This window comes from Piliocolobus tephrosceles, chromosome 13, assembly GCF_002776525.5.
Source record: "Piliocolobus tephrosceles isolate RC106 chromosome 13, ASM277652v3, whole genome shotgun sequence".
Classification (NCBI taxonomy): Eukaryota; Metazoa; Chordata; class Mammalia; order Primates; family Cercopithecidae; genus Piliocolobus; species Piliocolobus tephrosceles.
The window spans coordinates 54,743,813-54,765,881 of NC_045446.1; the positions used below are offsets into that span (position 1 = coordinate 54,743,813).

The window sequence follows — 22,069 nt, forward strand, 5'->3', positions numbered from 1 at the left end:
CTTACAAGGGATGTAAAGGACCTCTTCAAGGAGAACTACAAACCACTGCTCAAGGACATGAGAGGACACAAACAAATAGAAAAACATTCCATGTTCATGGATAGGAAGAATCAATATCATGAAAATGACCATACTGGCCAAAGTAATTTATAGATTCAATGCTATCCCCATCAAGCTACCATTGACTTTTTTCACAAAATTAGAAAAAACTACTTTAAATTTCATATGGCACCAAAAAAGAACCCGTATAGCTAAGGCAATCCCAAGCAAAAAGAACAAAACTGGAGGCATCATGCTGCCTGACTTCAAACTATACTACAAGGCTACAGTAACCAAAACAGCATGGTACTGGTAGCAAAACAGATACATAGAGCAATGGGACAGAACAGGGACCTCAGAAATAACACCATACATCTACAACCATCTGATTTTTGACAAACCTGACAAAAGCAATGGGGAAGGGATTCCCTATTTAATAAATGGTGTTGGGAAAACTGGCTAGCCATATGCAGAAAACTGAAACTGGACCCCTTTCTTACACCTTATACAAAAATTAACTCAAGATACATTAAAGAGTTAAATGTAAGACTTAAAATTATTGAAAACTCTAGAAGAAAATCTAGGCAATACCATTCAGGACATAGGCATAGGCAAAGACTTCATGTCTAAAACACTGAAAGCAATGGCAACAAAAGCTGAAATAGACAAATGGGATCTAATTAAACTGAAGAGCTTCTGCACTGCAAAAGAAACTCTCAGCAGAGTGACAGGCAACCTACAGAATGGGAGAAAATTTTTCCAATCTATCCATCTAGCAAAGGGCTAATATTGAGAATTTACAAAGAACTCAAACAAATTTACAAGAAAAAAACAACTTCATCAAAAAGTGGGTGAAGGATATGAACAGACACTTGTTAAAAGAAAACATTTATGCATCCAAGAAACATGAATAAAAGCTCTTCATCACTGGTCACTAGAGAAATGTAAATCGAAACCACAGTGAGATATCATCTCATGCCAGCTATAATGGCAGTCATTAAAAAGGAAACAACAGATGCTAGAGAGGGTGTGGAAAAATAGGAATTCTTTTACACTCTTGGTGGGAGTGTAAATTAGTTCAACCATTGTGGAAGACAGTGTGGCAATTCCTCAAGTATCTAGAACTGGAAATACCATTTGACCCAGCAATCCCATTACTGGGTGTATAGCCAAAGAATTATAAATCTACTATATTCTACTGTAAAGACACATGCACACATATGTTTATTGCAGCACTGTTCACAACAGCAAAGACTTGGAACCAATCCAAATGCCCATCAGTGATAGACTGGATAAAGAAATGTGGCACATATACACCATGGAATACTATACAGCCATAAAAAAGGTTGAGTTCATGTCCTTTGCAGGGACATGGATGAAGCTGGAAACCATCATTCTCAGCAAACTAACACAGGAACAGATAACCAAACACCGCATGTTCTCACTCTTAAGTGGGGTTGAACAATGAAAGCACATGGACACAGAGAGGGGAACATCACACACCTGGGCCTGTCAGGGGATAGGGGAGGGATAGCATTACGAGAAATACCTAATGTAGATGACAGTTTGATGGGTGCAGCAAACCACCATGGCATACGTATACCTATTTGGCAAACCTGCACATTCTGCACATGTATCCTAGAACTTAAAGAATAATAAAAATATATAGAAAGCAATAATTTTAGCTGTTTTGCAGTTTTAACATTTTTAAATGTTATATATGACAGTAGGAACATATCCAGACCTCAGGATTAATGTGACAGTCCATGGGCAGTTCGTTCTTGTGTGTGGTTTCCTTGAGGCATAAGATTGCAGTTGGAAAAGGGATGTCTGCCCTGGAGGAAAAGTTAACTGAGCCCCTAGACTAAATAAAATATTTCTTCCCAAAAGCGGTATGGGACATTCTAGCATCACTAAAAACAAGTGAGAAAAGACAGTTCCCCCAGATAGGCAGCACAAAGGAGGAGTAAACCTCCTGGTTATGGGCACTGCATTTATCCCCATTATCTGGCAGGATTTGGAGGATAATTGCCCAGGAAAAGACGTAAGCATTGAGTAGGCTGCTCCAGTATCCAAAAGAAAACTTATAGTCCTACCTGCCACATCCAAAGCATTCCTTGGCTCTGTCCCTTCAATAGTGATGTTTGATCTCGGAGCCAGCTGGATTGTAGGCCACTTCAGCTCAAGGCCAGGGATTCTCTCCCAGGAGCCCTCCAGCCCTCAGGGCAGTCCTATTCCCAGTTGCCAGGTTTGTGGTGGAGGGGGGCAAGCCATGCAAGGCTTTTTCCCATCTGTCCCATTGATGCAGTTGGCCTTCCAGTGGCCTGGCTTCTTACACCAATGGCGATTATTTGGGAAGATATTCCTAAGGCAAATTGGAGGGAGCTGGTGGACTTCTAAGACAGCCAATAGTTGGAGCTGCCACTTTTCCATTTGCCTCTCCTTTTCCTGAGCCCTTTCTTCTTCCTCCTGGTCCTTGTTGTAAAAGACCAAGGCAACTGTTTTGAGAATGTCGGGCATAGGGGTATTGGGGTCCAATGGTAGTTTTTGGAGTTTGCTCTGAATATCTGGGGTTGCCTGAGTTAGGAAATGGTCCTGTAGGACCAGTTGCCCTTCTGATGTCTCTGGGTCTAGGTTAGTATGTTTCACTAGGGCCTCTTGTAGCCTCTCTAGGAAAGTGATGGGGTTTTCAAGACGACCTTGATCTGTTAAGGCCAATGTATTATAGTTCACAGCCTTTGTTCTGCTAGCTTTTATCCCTTCTACCAGACAGAGGAACACGTGGTTCCTTCCCCATATACCTCCCTGGATATTGTAATCCCAATTGGAGTCAACCTGGGGAACTGTGATGACTCCTACAGGGTAGCCACCAGGGTCAGTCATATGCATTGGATTTGCAAATTGTTGGGCCACCTCCATAATGGAATCACTTTCTCCCTTAGACACAATTTGCCCTGGTATGACTGAGAAATCCCTCCAAGTGAGTTCAAATGTTAATCCCAGTTTACAGAACCCTTTGATGTATTTGTCAGGGTCCTCCATAAACTCCCCTAGTTCTACTGTAATTTGGCTCAGGCCTTACATAGTGAATGGAGTCTGGGCTCTAGTGGGTACACTGGGGCTACTGGCCTCTTGAAGGGGGCGTGACCTAAGAGGGTGGTATCCAGATGATAGCCCTGGATATGGAGGGGCTCCGGGCCTGGAAGACTAGAATATAATGAGGTAGAAGGGGCAGTGGGGTTTGAGCTGTCATCTTTTGCTCTTCTGGGGCTTGAAACCAGGGTATACCCAATAAGGAGTGTCCCGAACCAACCAGAGGGGGCTGTCTGACTATGGCAGCTATCATCACTAGATCCATTTTACAAGCCCAGCAAAGGTCAGGGTTGTTTCACAGGGCTATGAAGGCCTGTACATAGGGGATTTCTATCCATATTCCCTGCTGGTGGTAAAGTAAATCTAGTTGATAGATTATGTTAATATTTTGGTTTTCTGTCCAAGATTCCTGGTCTTGGAGCACAGTTGTATTCATCTCAGGCTGTGTTACAGATAAACATTAGCCTTTTCCTTTATAGGGTTTTGGAGTCAAACTTTTTCCAGTTCTTGAGAATGCATGTGAGGGTTGTGTCCCGTGGTATGAAGATGGAATTACCCATCTGTGAAGAGAGAATAGATGAGAAAAAAAGAAAAAAAGCATCTTCTCTTCCTATTATCCTGAATAGGATGCTCCCGATTTGTCCTTAGGGTTCTGGAATGAGCTGATCTTACCATGTACCCTTAACTTCAGTACCCTCTTTGCACAGAAGAGATACCAGAGTGAACAGAGAGCCCTCTCCTGTTCATCCATGGGGTTCCGGAATGAACTGGTCTTATTATGTACCCCTAACCTTGCCTTCATCTCTGTTCTAATGATAATCTGTTAACTTGGGACCAGCCTCCGTCTCTGTCCTATGGGTCTCTTGTGCCGGCGGCCTTGGGCCATCCTATATTCTTGCTTCCATGACCTTACAGTGACTCTCACTTGGAGCATTCTAGCAACAAAATGATTATCCCTTTTCTCAGATTCCCATTTCCCTTGTTCTCTAACTAGGCAAGAAACCTGTTTTTCAGCTAACTGCTGCAAGGGGGCTGAACTTCCCTCCCTTCAAATATAACCTTGAAGATCTTGATGAATATTGAGAAGGGCATGGAAGTGATTAGAGAAATGGAAGCTCCAGGAGGAAGTGGGAAGATGCCAGAGGAATAATCATGGAAACTTTTCTTGGGCTTCCAAAAACAGCATCCCTTGGATTTGAGAGGGCAACGTTTATTTGTCTTCTTAACATAAAGTGTTATGTTACCTCTGGAGGACTTAGGGCTTGATGTAAGAATTCACAAATGGCAAAGGAAGAATTTCCCCTCCTCCCGAAGTGGTGCTAACTCAAAAAAAACAGGTAGATGGGGTCCTTAAAGGGCTAGAATGAGGCCCTATGCGAGCAGGAAACTACTTCAGAAGCCACCGGAAAACTCAGCCCTGGACCGTAACAGGAACGAAAAGCATATGGTAAGTCATAAGGAGCTGACTGGGGATCCAATTAGTGTCTGTCCTAGCAGTGTGCCAACAGACAGAGGAAGGATTAGAGGTCATCTGAGCTGGTAGGGTAAAAACTAGTATAAGTCTCGAGATATCCACAAGGGAGCCCATGTTTTTGCTGCTGCGCAAATTCTGCAAGAGCTGAGGGTGTACCAATAACAGTTACATGGCATGCAAAGTGAAAGCAAAAGAGGCTAACTTGCCTCGAGGTGGATGGTCCAGAGGGTATACAAGGCCATTTCAGAATATACACAAGAAACAGGAGAATAGGTGGTGTGGGTTTTTGGGAAAGAGCCAATGTTAGTTGAAAAAGCAGAGGAAACCCCAGACATTGCACAGTTTTAGGCTTTAGCCTTACCACTCTCATGAGCCTCTTGTCTAGGAAAGCCTTTGTGTCTCAGGTCAAGGATCTTACCTGGGAAGGACTCCAAGGTCCTTCCTACCCCTGTGAGCTACCCATCAGCAGGAGCTGAGAGATGAGCTTGGGGAACAGAGCCACTGTGGCTGAGAAGAATTGTTCTGGGGGTTGGTTAGTAAGCAGGAGAATGAAAAGAGCAAACAAAACTGTGTACAAGCGTTAAACACCTCCAGCCAAAGAAGGTGAGGCATAGAGATGTCTTACCACTGCGGAAACATATTGGAGTCACGTGGCACCAAAGTATGTTAACATTAGGGAATGTATCCAAGCCACAGCACCAAAGTATGTTACCAGCAACAAATCCATACAGGTCTGCAGCAACCTCAATTCTTGCTTCCTCAGAAGAAAGAATTCAACCAAGGAGCATAAGGCAGAGTGAGAGACCAAGGCAAGTTTTAGAGCAGGAGTGAAAGTTTATTTAAAAGCATTAGAGCAGGAATGAAGGGAAGTAAAGTACACTTGGAAGAGGGCCAAGCAGACGACTTGAGAGATTAAGTGCACTGTTAGAGCTTTGACTCGGGATTTTATATATTGTCATGTGTTCGGGGTCTTGCATCTCTCCTCCTTGGATTCTTCCCTTGGGGTGGGCACTCCACATGCACAAAGGCCTGTCAGCATTTGGTAGGGGTCACATGTGCCATGTGTTTACTGGAGTTGTATGCATGCTCACTGGAGGCATTCTTCCTTTACCAGTCCAAATGTTCCTAGAGGGTCATATACCAGTTAAACTCTGCCATTTTGCCTCTTAGTGCACAGGCATGAGCCCACTCGCCAACTCCTGAGATTTTATCAGGAAGCTGCTGATCACCAGTTTCAGATGTTTCTGTCTATTGGGGAAGACTGCCTTTCCCTGGCATCAGCTATGACCAATTATTATTTTAGAGAGACAGTTTAATAATCACCTGACCATCACCTGATGGTTGCCTGACATTCTTGGTGGTGGCATGGGAGTGAGGGGGTCCTCTCCTTCCCTGCTCATGTCTGGCTAGTTACCTGCTTTAAAATGAGACATCAATCAATATGCATAAGATGTGCATTGGTTCGGTCTGGAAAGGCGGGACAACTCAAAGCAGGGGAGGGGGCTTCCAGGTCATAGGTATATAAGAGACAAAAGGTTGCATTCTTTTGAGTCTCTGATTAGCCTTTTACTGAATACACAATTTACATGTTAGTGGCAGATAGAGGAATAGTCACTTAAGCCTTAGTCTGGCTTAGTGAAATAATAGGGCAGAGGAAGCAATCAGATACACATTTGTCTCATAGGAGTACAGGGATGACTTTTCCTTTTGGGCAAATTGTGAGGGAGGTATGGGACGTATGTAGCTTTTTTTTTTTTTTTTTTTCAGATGGAGTCTTGCTCTGTTGCCCAGGCTGGAGAGCAATGGCACAACCTCGGCTAACTGCAACCTCCGCCTCCCGGATTCAAGCGATTCTCCTGCCCCAGCCTCCCGAGTAGCTGAGGTTACAGGCTTCTGCTACCACACTAATTTTTATATTTTTAGTAGAGACAAGGTTTCACCATGTTGGCCAGGCAGGTCTTGAACTCCTTACCTCAAGTGATCCACCTGCCTCGGCCTCCCAAAGTGCTGGGATTACAGGTGTGAGCCACTGCGTCCAGCATTTTTTTTTTTTTTAATCTTTGTAGCTATCTTATTTAAGAATAAAATAGGAGGTAGATTTTCCTGGTGCAGTTTCTAGCTTGACTTCCCTTTGGCTTGGTGGTTTGGGGATCCTGAGATTTATTTTATTTTCACAACTATATAATCATTACGCGCCTTACTACCCTCACTCAGTATTATACTTGGGAGAGTTAGTCATGATGATACATATAGTGCTAGCTCATTCATTTCCACTGTTGTTCAAGTGTACCAAAACCTTAGTGGGTTTTTAAAATTCATGTGAAATCCACAAGAATATTTTTTGTAAAATTTGTAGCATTTATTCTTGTGGATTTAATATGAATTTTTAAAACCACTTGAAAATGTATTTAGATTTCTTTAATCATTATTTAGTTTTTTCCCTTTATTCTAGAAACTATCTGGAGGGTAGATTTGAAGGGAATAAGGACTGGATTAGGAAAATCACTTATGAAACTATTACATTAATCAAAATGAACGAAGATTAAAATCTGAACTAAAGATTCTGATGTATCACATGGGATAAGTTGGAAATGATAAGAGGGAATAGCAATTAATAATAGACTAAGGAAATTTGCATGTCACATGAAGAAATAAGCTATGATAAAGGGAAAATATAGTATTTTACCTTGAGAAAACAAATGGGGACTCTTGCTTTACTGCATCTGTATGATTAAAGTTGAAGTGATATAAAGAAAGATAATTTGGTTCAGTAATAAACAGGAGAAAATAAGAAATTATGTATTCATTTAACTTCAATGTCATAAGTATGTATGCTGTATTTTCTGGAGTTGCCACTAGAAAAATAGAAAAAGAGTTTATAAATACCATGCTAACAGAGGGGATGAAAGAAGAGACAGGAGAAATCGAAAAGAAAGATAAAAGAGAAGATAGAATAAAAAGCATAAAATAAGATACCACATATATCTCTATATATTAGTGTATATCTCAATAATTACAATAAGTATAGATGGATTAAGTGAACTAGTTAAAAGACAAAGATTGTCAGACTAAAATATTTCAGTTACAGACAGTCTCTGATTTATGTTCAATTTAAGATTTTTCAACTTTACAATGGGTTTATTAGGACGTAACCCCATCATTAAATTGCAGAGCATTTGTGTATGCTGTTTACAAGAAGTAGAGAAAGGTTGAAATTAAAAGATGGGAAAAGATATAGTAGGCAAATTGCAACAACAACAAAGCTGGTGTGGTATTAGTAACGCCAGACAAATAGATTCTGCAGGGGTTAGTTTTTAGAACAATGCTAGCATTCTAAAACAGGAACCTAAATACAGGCCTTAGAGATGAAATTGAAAAGAAGGTAATAGTGTATTTCCAAACAACTTATATGTTTAATGAGTATTACCTGATTTGAAGAATAAAGGCAAAACTGAAAATTTGGGAAAACAAATACTCATAGATTACATGGAATTTACAGTTTAACCAAGTATTTTCCTTCAGAGTCCAAAATTACTGGCTTTTTCTTTCCGTGTATACTGTCTATGATTGTTGACAACACATATAAAATTAAATGCCTTTGGTAAGTCCTTGCTCTTATGTTTTCAGGAATTCAAAATGTCCTCAGCCTCTTTTGTGCAGTCCTCACAGAAAATAAGGTTCTCTTCCATTCTGCAAGTTTCCAGAGACTTAGCGATGCTTGTAGAGCCCTGGAATCTTTAATGTTTCCTCTTAAATATAGGTGAGGTTTTCATTTGTTAATTTTATTTATTCCTAAACTACATATCACTTATTGTCGATAAGTCATAATGTTATGGCACAATGGTTTTGAACCACATGGGGTATTTCACAAAGTTATGCTGTTACATGAGTCATAGTTCTGATAAAATCTAGTCTAGAATTTGAGACTTTCCAAGTTGTCCATTACTGAATGTTGAATAGTGTAAAAATATTTAATTTGAATAGTATTGTCAGCAACTTTTAATTGTCTTTTAACACATTTGGCATAAATGTCTAGTCAGTGCTATTTGATATTAAAGAATTATTAATTTTTAGAAGTTATAATGGTAGAGATTCTAGTAATAAAAAGCTCTTATCTTTCTTAGATACCCACTGAAGTATTTATGGGTAAACAATGTGACATCTGGGATTTGCTCGAAAATAATACAGTAGAGAAGAAAAAAAAGTGGGTAGAAATATATACGTAGCTGTGCATTGGTAATTCGCAAAGTTGACAATTACTGCAGGGTTTCGTTATAATTTTTTCCTCTGTTTTTTTATGGGATATGTTAAAAAACTTTTCCTAATAAAAACTAAAAAACAAAACAAAACAGTGATACCTAATAGTGCTATAACTAGAATAGCATACCTCTAATATACTGTTTAATCAACTGATAATCTAACATCTAGGAAATTAGTTCATATAAACTAGATAAAATTTTAGACTCCAGAATTTCTTTAAAAAATTTTTTTTTAATTTAGGTGCTTTTCTTAACTTTTTAGATAAGATAGAGAATTATTGGCCCTGGTTTTTTGTTGTTGTTGTTGTTGTTGTTTTTTTTTTTTTTTTTTTTGCCATTCTTACTGAATGCAAAAATCAAGTATAGACAGTGGGATTTGAATGCTTATTTTATATAGACACATCATTGCCTCATATTGAGAGGGGAGGCCCTATCAGAGAGTCAGTGTTACTGTCTAATGTCGGGTTTCTATGTAAGGAAAAATGCTTTCAAACAATATTAGAAGACCTAAAGAGACTGCTTGCCTAGAAGAAACAAAGGTTAAGGAAGCAGGCTTGTATTCCATTCACTTTATGTTTTATATCTTATTGTATTTTTCACATGAAGATTTTTAAATCATTTTTTCCAAAATTTTAGTGTTAAAAAGCATGAAAACATTGATAATTTCTAAACCTAAGTAATATGCAACTTATACAGCATAAAGATGAAAGAAAATATGTTAAAGAAAAATACATTTGACACGTATTTTTATTCTTTCCAGTTATCCTTATATCCCTATTCTCCCGGCTCAGCTACTGGAAGTTCTGAGTTCCCCAACACCTTTCATTATTGGAGTACATTCTATCTTTAAAACTGATATCCATGAACTTGTAAGTATTCATCTTTAAAGTTTCCAGTTATTGAGTCCAGAAGTTTATCATATTACTTTGGGTCCTATAACATTTCAACTAATCACTATTTTCAGATCTGTAGCACTTCCAATAGAAAAGATTGGATAGAAGAAAAATATCATTGAAAAGTCTGTATATTAATTTTGCCATATACAAGTATAGGAAGTTTTATAAAGGAATTTATTAATATTTTTAAATATCCCTCTTTTGGTGCATTATCTTTATTATTCATCTTACATATGACAAAAGATAAATTAATCTACTAATATTCTATTTATACTTTTGATATTAGTGCATAATTGATTTATATTTTGAAGTGAGACCTGTCTTGATACCAATCAAAGCAGAAAGCATATGCAAAAGAGTGAAGAGTTTTAGTGGAACACAAGTTTAATATGAGCTTTCACCAAATTTTTTATTCTTAATGCCATATGAATAGAAATACCAAAGAAGGTAAAGTATACTCTACATTTAAGCCAGTTCTGGAATAATTCATTTAGTTCTGTGTATCACACTTCATGAGGGACTGTAACAAAATAAAGCATATCAGAAAAGGACATCCAGGATTATCAAGTATTTAGAAACTATATTCTGTAAGGGCCTAAGGAAATTTTCTCAGGTAATAAGCTGATACTATTTCACAGGTAAAGATAAGTATTTAAGTTACTGTCATAGAAGAAGGGTTGAGATTCATTTTTTGTAACTCCAAAAGGCTGAAATAGAATCAGTGGATGAAGTGGCTATAGAAACGGATTTCTGCCCATTAAAAGTGTTTCCAACAATTAGAACTGCGCAGTTATAGAATGGATTTCCTTATGTGAGATGAGGAGTGTACTCTCAAGCACTGTAAGTAGAGTGTAAGGAAAAGATTATGTGACGCTTTTCAGGGAGTCTGAGAGAAATTCTTTACTGTAAAATTAGACTGCATAACGTCTGTGTTACACAGATCCCTAAGATTTTGTAATTCTACTTCTGTTTTAGTTTTAAATGCCAGCAACTAAGTAATTACAGTTGTAACCAAATCAGAGGTGTCATTTAAAGTAACAAAATATTATTCAACATTATAAACAGGACTTTCATTCGTATAGTCATCATTCTTTCTAACTTTATATGTTGACACTTAGTTCCTATTTAATTTTGGTATCACCATATAAAAATATGTATAAATCAATAAACATTCAATAAAACCTAATTAATACTAATTAGAAGCATACCCACCTGGTTTGTAGGTAATTTTATTTCTTCTAAATATAAACAGTCACTGGAGGCCAGGCACGGTGGCCCACACCTGAAATCCCAACACTTTGGGAGGCCAAGGCAGGCAGATCACCTGAGGTCAGGAGTCTGAGACCACCCTGGCCAACATAGAGAAACCCCGCCTCTACTAAAACTACAAAAAATTAGCTGGGCTTGGTGACGCATGCCTGTAATCCCAGCTACTCAGGAGGCTAAGGCAGGAGAATCGCTTGAACCTGAGAGGTGGAGGTTGCAGTGAGTCAAGATTGCACCACTACACTCCAGCCTGGGCGAGAGTAAGACTCCGTCTCAAAAATACATACATACATACATATATACATATGTACATACATACAGTCACTGGAGATAGGACAAACCAAATGTTGCCAAATAAATAAATAAAAACAGGGGGGCGGAGCAAGATGGCCGAATAGGAACAGCTTCAGTCTCCATCTCCCAGCGCGAGCGACACAGAAGACCGGCGATTTCTGCATTTTCAACTGAGGTACTGGGGTCATCTCACTCGGGAGTGCCGGACAATCGGTGCTGGTCAGCTGCTGCAGCCCGACCAGCGAGAGCTGAAGCAGGGCGAGGCATCGCCTCACCTGGGAAGCGCGAGGGGGAAGGGAGTCCCTTTTCCTAGCCAGGGGAACTGAGACACACAACACCTGGAAAATCGGGTAACTCCCACCCCAATACTGCGCTGTAACACCGGCACACCGGAGATTGTATCCCACACCTGGCCGGGAGGGTCCCACGCCCACGGAGCCTCTCTCCTTGCTAACACAGCAGTCTGCGGCAATCTAACCGCAAGGCAGCAGCGAGGCTGGGGGAGGGGCGCCTGCCATCGCTGAGGCTTAAGTAGGTAACTAAAGCCGCTGGGAAGCTGGAACTGGGTGGAGCTCACAGCAGCTCAAGGAAACCTGCCTGTCTCTGTAGACTGCGCCTCTGGGGACAGGGCTCAGCTAAAGGAGTAGAAGCCTGTGAAACGCGAACGACTCTGTCTGACAGCTTTGAAGAGAGCAGTGGATCTCCCAACACGGAGGTTGAGATCTGAGAAGGGGCAGTCTGCCTGCTCAAGTGGGTCCCTGACCCCTGAGTAGCCTAACTGGGAGACATCCCCCACTAGGGGCAGTCTGACACCCCACACCTCACAGGGTGGAGTACACCCCTGAGAGGAAGCTTCCAAAACAAGAATCAAACAGGTGCACTCGCTGTTCAGCAATATTCTGTCTTCTGCAACCTCTGCTGCTGATACCCAGGCAAACAGGGTCTGGAGTGGACCTCAAGCAATCTCCAGCAGACCTATAGCTGAGGGTCCTGACTGTCAGAAGGAAAACTATCAAACAGGAAGGACACCTATATCAAAACCCCATCAGTACGTCACCATCATCAAAGACCAGTGACAGGTAAAACCACAAAGATGGGGAAAAAGCAGGGCAGAAAAGCTGGAAATTCAAAAAATAAGAGCGCATCTCCTCCTGCAAAGGAGCACAGCCCATCGCCAGCAACGGATCAAAGCTGGTCAGAGAATGATTTTGATGAGATGAGAGAAGAAGGCTTCAGTCCATCAAACCTCTCAGAGCTAAAGGAGGAATTACGTACCCAGCGCAAAGAAACTAAAAATCTTGAAAAAAAAGTGGAAGAATTGACAGCTAGACTAATTAATGCAGAGAAGGTCATAAACGAAATGACAGAGATGAAAACCATGTCACGAGAAATACGTGACAAATGCACAAGCTTCAGTAACCGACTCGATCAACTGGAAGAAAGAGTATCAGCGATTGAGGATCAAATGAATGAAATGAAGCGAGAAGAGAAACCAAAAGAAAAAAGAAGAAAAAGAAATGAACAAAGCCTGCAAGAAGTATGGGATTATGTCAAAAGACCAAATCTACGTCTGATTGGGGTGCCTGAAAGTGAGGGGGAAAATGGAACCAAATTGGAAAACACTCTACAGGATATCATCCAGGAGAACTTCCCCAACCTAGCAGGCCAGGCCAACATTCAAATTCAGGAAATACAGAGAACGCCACAAAGATACTCCTCCAGAAGAGCAACTCCAAGACACATAATTGCCAGATTCACCAAAGTTGAAATGAAGGAAAAAATCTTAAGGGCAGCCAGAGAGAAAGGTCGGGTTACCCACAAAGGGAAGCCCATCAGACTGACAGCAGATCTCTCGGCAGAAACTCTACAAGCCAGAAGAGAGTGGGGGCCAATATTCAACGTTCTTAAAGAAAAGAATTTTAAACCCAGAATTTCATATCCAGCCAAACTAAGTTTCATAAGTGAAGGAGAAATAAAATTCTTTACAGATAAGCAAATGCTTAGAGATTTTGTCATCACCAGGCCTGCCTTACAAGAGACCCTGAAGGAAGCCCTAAACATGGAAAGGAACAACCGGTACCAGCCACTGCAAAAACATGCCAAAATGTAAAGACCAGCAAGCCTAGGAAGAAACTGCATCAACTAATGAGCAAAATAACCAGTTAATATCATAATGGCAGGATCAAGATCACACATAACAATATTAACCTTAAATGTCAATGGACTAAATGCTCCAATTAAAAGACACAGACTGGCAAACTGGATAAAGAGTCAAGACCCATCAGTCTGCTGTCTTCAGGAGACCCATCTCACATGCAGAGACATACATAGGCTCAAAATAAAAGGATGGAGGAAGATCTACCAAGCAAATGGAGAACAAAAAAAAGCAGGGGTTGCAATCCTAGTCTCTGATAAAACAGACTTTAAACCATCAAAGATCAAAAGAGACAAAGAAGGCCATTACATAATGGTAAAGGGATCAATCCAACAGGAAGAGCTAACTATCCTAAATATATATGCACCTAATACAGGAGCACCCAGATTCATAAAGCAAGTCCTTAGAGACTTACAAAGAGACTTAGACTCCCATACAATAATAATGGGAGACTTCAACACTCCACTGTCAACATTAGACAGATCAACGAGACAGAAAGTTAACAAGGATATCCAGGAATTGAACTCATCTCTGCACCAAGCGGACCTAATAGATATCTATAGAACTCTCCACCCCAAGTCAACAGAATATACATTCTTCTCAGCACCACATCACACTTATTCCAAAATTGACCACATAATTGGAAGTAAAGCACTCCTCAGCAAATGTAAAAGCACAGAAATTATAACAAACTGTCTCTCTGACCACAGTGCAATCAAACTAGAACTCAGGACTAAGAAATTCAATCAAAACCGCTCAACTACATGGAAACTGAACAACCTGCTCCTGAATGACTACTGGGTACATAACGAAATGAAAGCAGAAATAAAGATGTTCTTTGAATCCAATGAGAACAAAGATACAACATACCAGAATCTCTGGGACACATTTAAAGCAGTATGTAGAGGGAAATTTATAGCACTAAGTGCCCACAAGAGAAAGCAGGAAAGATCTAAAATTGACACTCTAACATCACAATTAAAAGAACTAGAGAGGCAAGAGCAAACACATTCAAAAGCTAGCAGAAAGCAAGAAATAACTAAGATCAGAGCAGAACTGAAGGAGATAGAGACACAAAAAACCCTCCAAAAAATCAATGAATCCAGGAGTTGGTTTTTTGAAAAGGTCAACAAAATTGACAGACCGCTAGCAAGATTAATAAAGAAGAAAAGAGAGAGGAATCAAATAGACGCAATAAAAAATGATAAAGGGGATATCACCACCGACCCCACAGAAATACAAACTACCATCAGAGAATACTATAAACACCTCTACGCAAATCAACTAGAAAATCTAGAAGAAATGGATAATTTCCTGGACACGTACACTCTTCCAAGACTAAACCAGGAAGAAGTTGAATCCCTGAATAGACCAATAGCAGCCTCTGAAATTGAGGCAACAATTAATAGCCTGCCCACCAAAAAAAGCCCAGGACCAGATGGATTCACAGCTGAATTCTACCAGAGGTACAAGGAGGAGCTGGTACCATTCCTTCTGAAACTATTCCAATCAATAGAAAAAGAGGGAATCCTCCCTAACTCATTTTATGAGGCCAGCATCATCCTGATACCAAAGCCTGGCAGAGACACAACAAAAAAAGAGAATTTTAGACCAATCTCCCTGATGAACATCGATGCAAAAATCCTCAATAAAATACTGGCAAACCGGATTCAGCAGCACATCCAAAAGCTTATCCACCATGATCAAGTGGGCTTCATCCCTGGGATGCAAGGCTGGTTCAACATTCGCAAATCAATCAACGTAATCCAGCATATCAACAGAACCAAAGACAAGAACCACATGATTATCTCAATAGATGCAGAAAAGGCTTTTGACAAAATTCAACAGCCCTTCATGCTAAAAACGCTCAACAAATTCGGTATTGATGGAACGTACCTCAAAATAATAAGAGCTATTTATAACAAACCCACAACTAATATCATACTGAATGGGCAAAAACTGGAAAAGTTCCCTTCGAAAACTGGCACAAGACAGGGATGCCCTCTCTCACCACTCCTATTCAACATAGTGTTGGAAGTTCTGGCTAGGGCAATCAGGCAAGAGAAAGAAATCAAGGGTATTCAGTTAGGAAAAGAGGAAGTCAAATTGTCCCTGTTTGCAGATGACATGATTGTGTATTTAGAAAACCCCATCGTCTCAGCCCAAAATCTTCTTAAGCTGATAAGCAACTTCAGCAAAGTCTCAGGATACAAAATTAATGTGCAAAAATCACAAGCATTCCTATACACCAGTAACAGACAAGCAGAGAGCCAAATCAGGAATGAACTTCCATTCACAATTGCTTCAAAGAGAATAAAATACCTAGGAATCCAACTTACAAGGGATGTAAAGGACCTCTTCAAGGAGAACTACAAACCACTGCTCAGTGAAATCAAAGAGGACACAAACAAATGGAAGAACATACCATGCTCATGGATAGGCAGAATCAATATTGTGAAAATGGCCATACTGCCCAAGGTAATTTATAGATTCAATGCCATCCCCATCAAGCTACCAATGAGTTTCTTCACCGAATTGGAAAAAACTGCTTTAAAGTTCATATGGAACCAAAAAAGAGCCCGTATTGCCAAGACAATCCTAAGTCAAAAGGACAAAGCCGGAGGCGTCACGCTACCTGACTTCAAACTATACTACAAGGCTACAGTAACCAAAACAGCATGGTACTGGTACCAAAACAGAGATATAGACCAATGGAACAGAACGGAGCCTTCAGAAATAATGCCACACATCTACAACCATCTGATCTTTGACAAACCTGAGAAAAACAAGAAATGGGGAAAGGATTCCCTATTTAATAAATGGTGCTGGGAAAATTGGCTAGCCATAAGTAGAAAGCTGAAACTGGATCCTTTCCTTACTCCTTATACGAAGATTAATTCAAGATGGATTAGAGACTTAAATGTTAGACCTAATACCATAAAAACCCTAGAAGAAAATCTAGGTAGTACCATTCAGGACATAGGCATGGGCAAGGACTTCATGTCTAAAACACCAAAAGCAACGGCAGCAAAAGCCAAAATTGACAAATGGGATCTCATTAAACTAAAGAGCTTCTGCACAGCAAAAGAAACTACCATCAGAGTGAACAGGCAACCTACAGAATGGGAGAAAATTTTTGCAATCTACTCATCTGACAAAGGGCTCATTTCCAGAATCTACAAAGAACTCAAGCAAATATACAAGAAAAAAACAAACAACCCCATCCAAAAGTGGGGAAAGGATATGAACAGACATTTCTCAAAAGAAGACATTCATACAGCCAACAGACACATGAAAAAATGCTCATCATCACTCGCCATCAGAGAAATGCAAATCAAAACCACAATGAGATACCATCTCACACCAGTTAGAATGGCAATCATTAAAAAATCAGGAAACAACAGGTGTTGGAGAGGATGTGGAGAAATAGGAACACTTTTACACTGTTGGTGGGATTGTAAACTAGTTCAACCATTATGGAAAACAGTATGGCAATTCCTCAAGGATCTAGAACTAGATGTACCATATGACCCAGCCATCCCACTACTGGGTATATACCCAAAGGATTATAAATTATGCTACTACAAAGACACATGCACACGTATGTTTATTGCGGCACTATTCACAATAGCAAAGACTTGGAATCAACCCAAATGTCCATCAGTGACAGACTGGATTAAGAAAATGTGGCACATATACACCATGGAATACTATGCAGCCATAAAAAAGGATGAGTTTGCGTCCTTTGTAGAGACATGGATGCAGCTGGAAACCATCATTCTTAGCAAATTATCACAAGAAGAGAAAACCAAACACCGCATGTTCTCACTCATAGGTGGGAACTGAACAATGAGCTCACTTGGACTCGGGAAGGGGAACATCACACACTGGGGCCTATCATGGGGAGGGGGGAGGGGGGAGGGATTGCATTGGGGAGTTATACCTGATATAAATGATGAATTGATGGGTGCTGACGAGTTGATGGGTGCAGCACACCAACATGGCACATGTATACATATGTAACCTGCACGTTATGCACATGTACCCTAGAACTTAAAGTATAATAAAAAAAAAATAATAATAATAATAATATGATTATTAAACAACAATGATCGATTTTAATAATTATCAATGATTCTAATAATAGGATATCATTATTAATTATGGATAATTAGTTTAAACAAATGATTATGTACGCTTAATATTAATTATTAATATTAATGTCATTTAACAATATTATTAGTCCCTAATACCAATTATTATTTTATTATCAGCATCACTTTGTGTTGATTTCAGTAACATTAATTGCTGATATCATTATTTTATTATTAATAGTGATATTACTATTATTACAAATCGTTAACATTTTAAAGCAGTATTGATTTTTACAATCTTTATTGTGAGCATTAATATCGATAATTACTATTAATTTTGATTATATTTATTAATATTAATAATTAATAAACTTGTTCCTGATATCCAAAATAAATAAATAAATAAATAAATAAAAACAGTCGCTGGAGGTAGGACAAACCAAGTGTTACCAAATGCAAATTTCTTAAAATCGTAATGAATAAATTAGAATGAATTATAATATTGTCAATATAACAGCTTCACTCATCTTGGCTGTTTTCTCTTACATTTTTATGTAAGTTATTTTTAAATAGACTTTTGTAAAATGCTAAAAATCAGATTTTTCTAAGTGGCTAAACAGCACCCTTTTGATGTATACTAATTGCTTTGTTAATTCTTGTAATAAATACTAATTTGTTTAGAATATTACTGAACTACTTGAATAAAGTGTTTAAAATGCAATCCTCTGTGCTTGCTGCAGCCGCATATATAGTAAAATCAGAACAAAATGCAGTGGCTCAAACAAAATAGTGTCATTGAACACTCATGCAGCAGTCCATAGAGATGTTCCATTATGCCAGACCAATCTGCTCTATGAAGTCATTCAAGATCCAGGCTTCCATCCTTCTTGTTTCTCCAACAGAATCCTCCCAGGCATTGTCATCATGTGTATGCTTGAAGGCTGGTTTGCTGTCAGTTAATAATTTTAGTCTAAGGGAAAAGGAAAGACAGCATAGGAGAGCTTTACATATCCCCTATCTTGAAGGACAGGAATATGTCACTTCTCATGTTTTATTGGCAGAATCTTAGCCACATGCCACATCTAATTTCAAAAGAAGCTGGGAAACACAGTGTTGCTGGGAACTTGTTAGCCCAGAATTGTACTACTATGGACAAACAAGTGTCTCTTCCACACATGATTCTTCTCATTTTGAATTAGTCAAGGGAAAAATAATTTGCTTAACAACAAATGTATTTCCATAATTATAGGTTAATTTTTTTTTATCTCTTTCAGTTGGATGTAATCATAGCAGATTTGGATGGAGGCACTATTAAAATTCCTGAATGTATTCACCTCTCTTCTCTCCCAGAACCACTTCTACATCAGACGCAATCAGCTCTTTCTTTGGTATGACATGTTTTTGTAATAGTAACTTTCTCTTTATTTAAATCTGAAGCTAAGATAGCTGAAATTGAAAATGTTTGTCAATACAGTTTGTTACTTCAAAGAGAGCTATATGTTGGAAACATGAACATATTCTCTTAGAGTATTTAGAATTATTCGTTTACTAGGTAGTTATCTAAAGCATATATTTTGGATCCTAACTGAATATTTGTTCTACATTGCTTCCTTCATTCAGCGTACAGGACCTAGTACTGTCCTAGGTATTGGAAATTCACCTGTGAAAACAAGGCTCTGCCTTGAAATCCCTGATTCCCCTAAGATCCCCCATTAGGTGTTGGCTTCTCTTCTCTAGCCTCCCTATTGGCATCTTATTCCTCTTTGGTACCTACAAAACACTGTAATATTGTCTTGCCAATACTTTCAGGTTATTACAGAAAGATGTGTCTTATTGATACATAAAATGTCCAACATTCCACTCTAAATGCCATATGAATAGAAATACCAAAGAAGGAGAAGTATACACTACATTCAAGCCAAGTAAAGGTTTAAAACATCTTGTGGCTTCAGTTTTTCTCATTGAAACAGATTGAACTTTTTTTGCAGTTATTTTACCTTAGCTGAATTTTGAAAACATGGTATTTTGTTTTACTGATAGCATTTTAGGTGTTTATCATCTGAAAATTGAAGTGTAGAAATTCTGCATTCCTTTTCAACACATTACTAGAACTAAGGCCTTCATATTCTACTTTAAGAATATTTTATTCTGGGCTATTTAAAACATTTTTTCCCTCTTAAATAGAAACTTAGAAGCCTAGGATAACCAGGAGGGATTTTATTCTCAGAAAACTTTCAAATTTGTGTTAGTCTTTTTTGTTGTCATAGTGGTATCTGTGAAATGGGAACAGTTAGAGAATCTACTAAAAATACAAAAATTAGCTGGGCATGGTGGCACATGCCTGTAATCCCAGCTACTCAGGAGGCTGACGCAGGAGAATAGCGTGAACCTGGGAAGCAGAGGTTGCAGTGAGCCAAGATTGCACCACTGCACTCCAGCCTGGGTAACAGAGCTAGACTCCATCTCAAAAACCAAAACAAGGCCGGGCACAGTGGCTCACGCCTGTAATGCCAGCACTTTGGGAGGCTGAGGCGGGCAGATTACCTGAGGTCAGGAGTTCAGGATCAGCCTGGGCAACACTGTGAAACCCTGTCTCCGCTAAAAATACAAAATTAGCCAGGCGTGGTGACACATGCCTGTAATCCCAGCTACTCAGGAGGCTGAGGCAGGAGAATCGCTTGAACCTGGGAGGTGGAGGATGCGGTGAGCCAAGATCGCATCATTGCTCTCCAGTCTGGGCAACAAGAGTAAATCTCCATCTCACCAAAAAAAGAAAAAAGAAAAAAAAGAGTTGATTTAAAGACAATTTAAAGAAAAATCTTAACTATATAATTGCATAGATGGTACATGTATATATAGCAAAAGCTGAGAAGGTAGTATTTGAATGAATGAAGAAAGTTGAATGTTTCTAGAATTCCTATAGGGATTAAATCTTATGTGTGGTTACTTACTAGTGATATGAATAGTTATTTAGGGGTTAAGTACCAAAATTAACAAAGAGTAAGATTGTATTTCTTAAGCCAATGGCTCCTGGTAAGGGTTCTGCTGCATACTCGTATACCTAAACCTGCAACACCTGTGCCACCAAATTTGATCAATGTGTAAAATTCCTTTTTGGTAAAACTGAGTATACATATTGTTATAGTTACTAAGCACAATGGTGGATTAGGTACTACTTACTGTTCATGAATAAGAAATAGGAGCATAGGGACGGGTGTGGTGGCTCACACCTGTAATCCCAACACTTTGGAAGGCTGAGGTGGGTGGATCATCTGAGGTCAGGAGTTTGAGACCAACCTGACCAACATGGCGAAATCCAATCTCTACTAAAAAAAAAAAAAAAAAAAAAAAAGAAGAAAAGAAAAAAAGAAATAGGAGCATAATGTATTGTCAAACTAGGACCAAAAAGAAACTAGATTTCATAGGTGATTGGGAACATCAACACACAAGCATATAAGCTTTGTTTCATTAGTAAATAATTATAATCAAATGGCAACACTATACTTAAACTGTGTAATAACAATGGATTATTTTATAGACACCAAGATATTTTGTACTGTGCTTGTGATTCAATGACTTGAACTGCCAATATTTTAGTGTTGTCTTTAAGTGTTGTTTTGAGTCTTTTGGTCTGTTCTCAGCATACCGTCAAAAATCTTAATATTTGAAAATGATTCTGCAAGGAGAAAATTTGCTACATACTGATACAATTTCATCTTGTCTGTGTAAGTCCTACACAGGCCCTTCTTTCCCAGCTGCTCCCCAACCTGCTTTCCTTCAAAGCCTAACTCAAATGTTACTTTATTTTTTGTTTAGTTTTCCCTCAGTTGAATTAATTATGCTTTACATTTCATATATTGCACTTTATATATTTTAGCACTTTTGTGACATGGTTTTATACTTTTACCTGTTTAGACTGCAAAGTTCAAAATCTTATTTTCTTTCTCCTCAGTAATTTTTTTTTTTTTTTTTTTTTTTTTTTTTTTTTTTTTTGAGACAGAGTCTTGTTCTGTCTCCCAGGCTGGAGTGCAGTGGTGCGATCTCAGCTCACTGCAACCTCCGTCTCCCAGGTTCAAGCTATTCTGCCTCAGCCTCTCAAGTAGCTGGGACTACAGGCATGTGCCACCATGCCGAGCTAATTTTTGTATTTTCACTAGAGACAGGGTTTCACTATGTTGGCCAGGCTGGTCTCGAATTCCTAACCTCAAGTGATCCACCCACCTTGCCCTCCCAAAGTGCTGGGATTACAGGCATGAGCCACTGCACCTGGCCTCTCCTCAGTAATTTTTAATTACACTTAGAACATAAAAACAAGCAGCTGTTTTTAAAAAATTCAGCTATATAGATTATTCCCTTACCAGAGATGACTACTATTTTATAGTTTAGTATATTTTTTTCAGAACTTTTCATTCTCTCATATATACATATATATATATATTTTTTTTGTTTTGTTTTGTTTTGTTTTGTTTTTTGTTTTTTTTTTTTTTTTTTTTTTTTTG

General features: G+C 38.9%; 1 protein-coding gene across 2 annotated transcripts in view; it reads left to right on the plus strand.

Moving 5' to 3' along the window:
- SBF2 (SET binding factor 2) overlaps window positions 1–22,069 on the plus strand; it is a 546,407-nt gene that overhangs the window by 282,631 nt on the left and 241,707 nt on the right. For both annotated transcript variants that reach the window (XM_026454017.1, XM_026454018.1), the window contains 3 exons: window positions 8,234–8,366; window positions 9,626–9,734; window positions 18,845–18,958. In XM_026454017.1, the coding sequence (XP_026309802.1) occupies window positions 8,234–8,366; window positions 9,626–9,734; window positions 18,845–18,958 (356 nt within the window). The remainder of the gene's footprint in view (window positions 1–8,233; window positions 8,367–9,625; window positions 9,735–18,844; window positions 18,959–22,069) is intronic.